Below are 8356 nucleotides of genomic sequence, written 5' to 3' on the forward strand. Positions count from 1 at the left end.
GATAGTCAATTGAGGAGAGTATGTCGACACAGTTTTAATCGCAGAGTGATAGGACGTTCCCAGCGAAGCCGAGATCTAACGAGTATCTGTGTGGATCTGTTATCAGCAGCAGGTCTAAGCAAATGGCTAAATTGAATATTAAATATTTACATTTGTCCCAAATAAACCACCAGAACCACCAAAATTACGCTACCGTAATTAGGAAAATGTCAAAAAATATTATAGAAAACATACTATTCAAAGTAGGGCATTATCAACTATAATATATTAAAAAAGTACCTAACCAAATTCTATATTGAAAATGCACAGAGCTTTGATTACAACCTTATTTCTATCCTCATTAAGTAATAATTATAATCATCAAAATTTCACAGTTGTTGCCCATCGCCACCAAGTATAGTATGTAACACAATCTCCGCACTTCTGGGGGGGGGGCTACTCTCGATCTCCGTCCGACATCCGTCCGAAACAATTACTGTCAAATAAGTAATATTCGACAAAAGTAAAAGACAAGTATCCAGTATAAAGCTTCATTCGCATCACGCGTCTTTTCATTTGGTCAAGTATTTGGCAGTAATTGTTTCGGACGGATGTCGGACGGAGATCGAAAGTAGACCCCCTGATCGCACTGTGTGTTAGCGTGCATTAAAAGGAGCGGGAGCTAAGAATTGGAAACTTGTCCAACGCTTGTAGTATTTGCTAGTAGGCATTTAAAGTAGTTCATGAAAATTAGGAACTTTGCGCGGTTGCTTGTTCTGGGTACGACGTTGGTTTAGACTGTTAAATTAATAATTCATTTAAATATAGATAGTAGTTATTTACTGAGAAGGCAAGTATGGCAGTAATTTTTCAAAATATTGCTCCATATTTTTGTACTTATGAAAACAAGTCCGAGTCACAGGTTATTGACCCTGGTACAAATTTTTGGAATAAGAAGTTTTTGTAGTTATTAAATAAATACTGGTAATCCGAGGTACACCCGAGATATTGACAGTCAATACGGCGGGTATACTTTTGATATTGCCATAACTTCGTTCTGATGGAGGTACAAATTTTTTAAACAGAGGTACTAAATAGTACAAATTAGGTACATTTTTTTGATACCAAATTTCTCAGGATTCGTTAAGGTACACCCGCCATTCTGACTCTCACGTTTTTTTCCATCCTCTAAGACGACATGCGAGACAAAAATCGTGACTGGGAAAATCACTCTGAGAGATAATTGACTATTATATATGTGTACGTAGTTCAAGTGAGACCTACAGTCAGATAACATGCTAGTACTGTATTTTCTATTTGTTCTTATATTTTTGTGTATCCTACATTTGTTTTTGAACTACAATGAGCAAGCCCGATTGATTCGAAAAATTCCCGGTCCAAAGGACAACTTTATCATTGGCAATATGATGGAAATCCTATCGCTTTCTCCAGGTATTTATATAAATTCAGACTTATTTCGCACGAAATATACCACATGATAAAAAAATTGTAACAGTATCTTATAACGTGTGATAATTTATTTATTTATGGCCAAAAATATATACCATTTATATTTTTTTTTAAATAATATTTAAAAAATTGCAGAGCAACTTTTCGCACTTGGAAGGAAATATGCAGCGACTTTTGATGGAATTTATAGATTTTGGGCTTATCCTATAAGAAGTGTGTTTGTTTGCAACCCTGAAGATATTGAGGTATATGTTACATAGACATATAGGTACATTTTGTTAGTACACCTGCATTGCATGCCATGTAAATATAGGTATTAAATAAAGTACTCATCTATTATTAAAAAAATATGCACATAAGAGTATTTTAGAACTTCTGAGGTAGCGACAGTGATGGGTTAGTATTATTTGAGATATGGTGCTGTAAAAGAATGAAGGTGAATCAGTTGGGTAAATAGAAAAACTAATGAAAAGGTGTTAAGAATAGTGCAGGAAAAAAAGAAGGTTGTTCAAAACAACAAAGAACAGGATAATAAAGATTTATGGGCATCTGTGTGCGTGTCGTAAAGTTGTAACAAAGTGCACTCAGGTCAATCTACTTATCTTTATGAGTATTTATTATCAGGGAGACTTGTTGTCACAGACAAAATAGCCATAACACACATAATGCTGTGACCGTAAGCATAATTAACAAATTATGCCTACGATCGCAGTAACAATTTAATCAAATGTGACGATTTCATGTGTGCTTTGATTATATATATTTTATACGAGATTTACTTGAATTTCAACTAGAAATTATGGTAATAATCATCAGATGCTTTATAATGTTTGCATTATCGATATCCTTCTCAACAACAGCGGCATTTTCAATACCAATGTACAGGTAAATGACTTTTAGGCAACTTTTATATTGTGAAAAAGCAACGAAACAAGTGATAGTGACACAAAAATAAGATAGATGATGTCATATATTAAAACTGGGCTCGCACATCTGAGTTTCTCGGAATGTATGGGCGAAATTTAATTTGAAATTTACCATGAACGGTGAAGAAAAACATCACGAAACATCAAGAAAAATGTATGAAGTCCCCAACCCGCATTGGGCAGCGGCGGACTATGGCCTAAACCCTCGCCTGAGAGGAGACCCGTGTCCAGCAGTGGAACATATAAATGGGTTGATGATGATGATATTATCATACTTTCCAGTGGCATTAAAGTCAAATTTTATTTTACAGATTGTTGTATCATCAATGAAACATACCGATAAAGGAATCTTATATAAATTTTTAAAACCGTGGTTAAACGACGGACTTCTTTTAAGCAAAGGTTAGTTAACTATGACTAATTTCATTGATAAAAAAAAAACCATGCGTGGACTCTGATAGATACCTATTCTCAAGGAATTACACCATTTTTAATTTTTAGATGACTTCGATTTAATTGCACCTAATTAAAAACATTATGAATTTTCGGTCTGATACAGGTTTGAATTTCATGTCTTTGTAACCCCATATTTATAAGATGTTTTTGTTCAGCGACATATAGGGCGACATGAGTGCATCTCATAGCGTAAAATTTCTGTATAAATACACTAAGTAATTACGGTTTTCCTGCATCCTCTTTTAATTACTCTAGTAATAATAGACAATAAAAGAGACATTTGTCTTGGAACTTGAGTAAAGTTACTTATTATTGTTTGCTTAGGTGAGAAATGGTTGCAACGCAGAAAAATTTTGACTCCAACATTCCATTTTAACATTCTACGACAATTTTGTTTAATTTTTGAAGAAAACAACCTACGACTAGGAAGAAGCCTGAAGTTAACGGATCAGAAAGCAGTTAATATTATGCAAATACTTTCTGATTACACACTTCATACAATTTGTGGTAAGTGTTTATGGTATCTAAGAGGCTCCACATAGCGTGCATTCAAATCAAAAATAAATATAGTAAAAAATTACTACTACACATACGCCATTGAAAGTCGGAAAAACCCAATACATAGATCTATAACAGACACATAGAAGAATTTCGTCGACCTGCTAACTCGACCTGCAGCTCAGTTGGTAGAGCGATGCTGCGGTACAGCATGGTCATAGGTTCATGTCCTGTCGGGTCAAAGGATTTTTTCTTTATGTTCGATCTTTGTATTAAAATTATAGTTAAAAATTATTAAATAAGTGTAGTTGTATGTGTTCATTTGTAGGCGTTTAAAATAAGTAATACTATGTCAATATAATGCTAGATATTGAGATAGTATCGCTTATTCTGAACACCTCCAAAAGATTTTAAAATAAATTTAGGGAAACAAGTTACTTTTGTAATATCGTGTTCAAATAAATTTGTTACAATCATGTTGAATTACTGAAATGCCTACGTTTTTACCCTATTCTAGCCCTGCAGCAGTGAGCCGATTTTTTCTAAATATATTAAAGATATAAATACTTCGTTAAGTAGATACCGTTTGTTTTTTAGAAACAGCAATGGGAACTCCATTAGATGAGACATCAAATACAGGAAAATCGTACAAAGAAGCCGTTTACAAAATAGGACTTCTATTGATTGAGAGGTTGATTTCGGGATACCTCATGTCTGACTTCCTATTTTCGTTTACCTCGATCTACCGCCAACAGCTAAAATACTTAACAAATCTTCACAATTTTACTAATAAAGTTATAAGAAAAAGGAAACGGTATATTAAAACGCATGGAGCAAGTAACTACAATGTAGGAGAACCAGTTACTACCACGAAAAAGAAAACAGCTATGTTAGACTTGCTTATTTTAGCAGAAAACGATGGGTTATTGAACGAGGATGGTATTCGAGAAGAAGTTGATACTTTTATGTTTGAGGTAAGGAGGTACAATATAAATTCACAGAGAAACATGCGTGCAGGAACCAAGTGTAATTACCTGTGTTAATAATTACCTAATGTTAATTATAACTGTTCTTTAATTGTTGCATTTGTTCTCGTAATTTTTTATATATTTTTATTTAACAGGGCCACGACACAACAGCATGCGGACTCACATACTTACTGCTGTCGATAGCAAACAATAAACATATACAGGTAATTAAAATACAGGCTCAACGCTGACTTTAGGAATTCAGCTTCTATCGCAATAGAATGAACCGACGAGTGAGCACATTGTGCATTTATTACAGGACAAAGTAGTAGCCGAGCTAAATAAGATATTCGGTGAAAATGAACGTCCCGCCAGCATCGAAGACCTAGCTGCTATGCGATACCTAGAGTGCTGTATTAAGGAAACGCTGCGGTTGTACCCACCCGTGCCATTTCTTACCAGAACGTTAAGCGAAACTGTGAAACTGAGTATGTTTCCATATAAATTTTAATTTTGCATCCTGTCAAGGGTAGTTTGACAATAATTGAAGAAGATGTACTACAAAACCTTTCATTGCTTCTCAGGCAATTACACGGTTCCAGCGGGAACAGAATGTATTATCCAAAGTTACGATCTACATCGACGTGAGGATCTGTATGTAAATGCACATAAATTCGATCCTGACCGATTCTTGCCTGAAAACTGTGTGGGACGACATCCCTTTGCTTATATACCGTTTAGTGCCGGGCCTAGGAATTGTATAGGTAAGTTTGTGTATCTCACAGATATATCTCTACTTTTTGTAGTAAAATAAAGAAAACGAGCTGGTTTAAAAAACGCTAAGCATCACTCTATTTAATTCCCAAAGAAAAATAATGCAATTATATGGCTGAGACCATAATTTTGGTAATATTGTAAATATGATTTTTACATGTTTTTAAAGATAATTTTCTCATAGTATTTAGGAAATGCTTGTATTGTATGTCGCTCATATCACGTCAAACCGAACGTAGATATTTCGGTAAAAAATACAACAAAGAAGACATATTTCCGGAAAATAAAATGTTATTTTTTTAAGAAGTTTTGCACGACTGAGTTGCTATTCGGGTGTAGATTGCACACCTGCATAATTAAAAAAGTGGGTATCATCAATTAAAATTAAGTTGTTCAGTTTGACGTGGAATGACCGATGTTTGGTTGTAAATTGTCAAATGTATTATTTTAAATTATTTATCAATATATAGACCGAACACAAAGAAATATTCTTGCGGCCCGATAAAGGACCTGCGACCACGCTGTACTGTAGCGTCGCTACATTCCTCTTATTTTCACACTATGTCATCAGGTCAAAAATTCGCAATGTTGGAAATGAAATCGTGCGCAGCAGCCGTTTTACGGCACTTCGAGCTTCATCCAGTGACTAGAGAATGTGACGTTCGATTTAAATCAGATGTTGTGCTACGGAGCGCCGAACCGATTTTGCTTAAGTTTGTAGAAAGGAATACAAAATAATTTAACAGCTTCTTTGCCTTAGTATTTCCTTCATATATACGAAAGAATCAAAAAGAGAAACCGTGTAAGATAAGCATTCAACACACAAAATACTCGAAGTATAAAAGGAATAAACGGCATCGCTTTATTAAATTTGTTTTTAAACGGAAACGAAGTTCCATGTTTGTTTATTATATGAAACCATAGATTTAGTATATAGGTTTATGAAACAAACTTAGGAAAGTAGTATTACAAATCTTGTTAGTATTTTTTTCCAATGGAATAAGTGTTATTGTATTTATTATGTTCATTGTTTATTTTGTAGTATTACCTAGGTGAACATTAACCCTGACAGTTTTTACTACGAGCCCAGAAAATAAAATAATTGTTACTTAAAAGCTTAGTCGAAACTGATTTATAGCAAAACACAAGTTCACAAACTGTAATATTTTGTGAAATTAGTAGGCACCTATCTAGAGCATTGCGAACTCGAATATACATATGTAAGATACAGTGTAAGGACGATTATACACATTTATTTGGTCACTGTAAGGGTGCGTACATATCCGGCGAATGCTCCGCAAATGCGCCTGTTTGCAAAGTGCTCGCAAACTGCACACAACTATTACGTTGTGCAATCTGTTCGCGTGCCGTTCGTGTGCCTCTTGCGCGCCACATATTAACATGTATTTAATTGCAAGCATGCAGCAAGCTTGCAGCGCACATGCAGCGCGTACACGGCGCATTCGCCAGGTCTATACGCACCCTAAAGTTCTAAGTATATTTCATCCTCTCGGCAACTCGTCATGACAAAACGAACTGCACTTGCCAGAATATAATCCACACGAAACAAATGTGCAACAAGCATTATATATGAAGAATTACGAGGAATGATCGCTTCGACCAAATTCTAAGGTCACGTTTTTATGGAGGAGAACAATGTCGAACTTATGCTACTAGTGAACTTATGCTACGTCATACACAAAATCGACCCTGAAACCGAGTCGATCTCGTACTGTACGGTTTCAGAGGAGCTTTCTCCCAAGTACAATTAGGTTGTGGAATGAACCCCCTGTCGGGGTTTTCCCACAGGAATTCAGAATGGAGTCCTTCAAAAGGGGTTTGAGAAGGGTCCTTAAGGGTTGGCAACGCGCTTGTGACGACACTGGTGTTGCAGGCGTTCATAGGTGACGGTGACCGCTTTCCATCATAAGGGGCCACCGCACCCTCATCAATCAATCAATCTGAGGGTTGTATTCTAGAACTCTATACAATGCTCAAGTCAGGATTGCACTGGAAACACAAGCACTGGAAATACGACCCTAATGGCAGGAACTTGAGTATGATATCAAGTGCTTTAAACCATACACAAACCCTGACTTGAGCATTGAGTAGAGTTCTAGAATACGACCCTCAGATTGATTGATTGATGAGGGTACGGTGGCCCCGTGCCGGCTGCGGCTCATACGCAAGCCTGTCATTCGTACGGTAAATGCCACAAACACGCCTACCATTCGCGCTATACGCTTGATCGGGAACATATTCACTCAGTGTGAGCACATTAACATTTTCGCTGATAGCGTTAAATATATGTATATGTAGGGAAATTTGTACATTTTTTGAATTAGAATAGTTATAGTAATATCATAATTAAATATATTTATAATTATCTGTTTATGACATGTAAGCGTGTAGGCTATTTAGCAGTACGTTTGCAATGTAAATGAATGAAGAAATAAATAAAGGAAGTCATATCGTAACATCTTTGTCTAGTGATTCGTTAGCTGTAACCCGGTGAGACGTTTTCATGCTGTGGCCTATCAAATTATGCCGAGTAATCCTTATTGTTGTGAAACGAGAACTATTTACTTGAAGTTGTGATTGATTCATTCTATTACTAAACATAATGTGTGGTTTTCATGTGCTCGATTGATCCAAATAAATAGATGCACATTGTCTCAACCGTGCAGAGATTGTAAATGTAAAATTTGAATTTCCTGTTGACATACAACTTCTGTGAATTTACCTCTGTTATCAATTTGAAACCAAGTGAAAATACAGTTGTTTTTGATTGTTTAATAATGAATGAGTGAAGTGTTGTTTGCTGCGCATTAAAAGTACAATGTTAACGCGGAACGGTATATAGGTGTCCCAGAGTAGGCTGGTGTACGGCAGAAAGTCTTATTGTTAAGCAGCGATTGCTTCCAGGCAACCTTTGGATGGAAATTTAAGAGATGGAAAGGGCTAATAGTAATGTGTTTGCAGTTGTACAGTTTGTACTTGTATTTTTGTATCCACATAATCGTTTACAATTATTTAAATTTGGATAGTCATTACTCCGAATATTTTTGTTGGGTATTTAAATATTTGCCCTCAGTGATCTGTAGCAAGGATAAAGTTTGGAAATAATTTCTATACACCTGTCAGCAAGTATTTTACCATAGTTACATGTCAACATAGAGCAAGCCGTATCAACTGTACAATGATTTGAAATTTAGTGCAACTTGACTACTTTACCCTTTACTATACTACTTATCTGTGTGGTGATAACCTGTGTGATTACAACCT

General features: G+C 35.6%; 1 protein-coding gene across 1 annotated transcript; it reads left to right on the top strand.

Moving 5' to 3' along the window:
• Nucleotides 1-1154: 1154 nt before the first annotated feature.
• On the top strand, nucleotides 1155-6906 carry LOC113230546 (cytochrome P450 4c3-like). Its single transcript, XM_026464539.1, has 9 exons — nucleotides 1155-1431; nucleotides 1585-1694; nucleotides 2687-2777; nucleotides 3156-3338; nucleotides 3927-4303; nucleotides 4453-4521; nucleotides 4617-4785; nucleotides 4882-5061; nucleotides 5643-6906. Exons 1-9 carry the CDS (start codon nucleotides 1275-1277, stop codon nucleotides 5807-5809), a joined length of 1503 nt encoding a protein of 500 aa, XP_026320324.1. The 5' UTR covers nucleotides 1155-1274; the 3' UTR covers nucleotides 5810-6906.
• The last annotated feature ends 1450 nt before the right edge of the window (nucleotides 6907-8356 follow it).

Source organism: Hyposmocoma kahamanoa, unplaced genomic scaffold (assembly GCF_003589595.1).
Source record: "Hyposmocoma kahamanoa isolate Upper Pololo Valley unplaced genomic scaffold, ASM358959v1 63, whole genome shotgun sequence".
Classification (NCBI taxonomy): Eukaryota; Metazoa; Arthropoda; class Insecta; order Lepidoptera; family Cosmopterigidae; genus Hyposmocoma; species Hyposmocoma kahamanoa.

Coding starts and splice junctions, on each gene's coding strand:
- LOC113230546 (XM_026464539.1), top strand. CDS start 1,275: ATGCTAGTACTGTATTTTCTATTTGTTCTTATATTTTTGTGTATCCTA. Junction 2,778..3,155: donor CGGACTTCTTTTAAGCAAAG/GTTAGTTAACTA, acceptor TTGTTTGCTTAG/GTGAGAAATGGTTGCAACGC. Junction 5,062..5,642: donor CGGGCCTAGGAATTGTATAG/GTAAGTTTGTGT, acceptor CTATGTCATCAG/GTCAAAAATTCGCAATGTTG.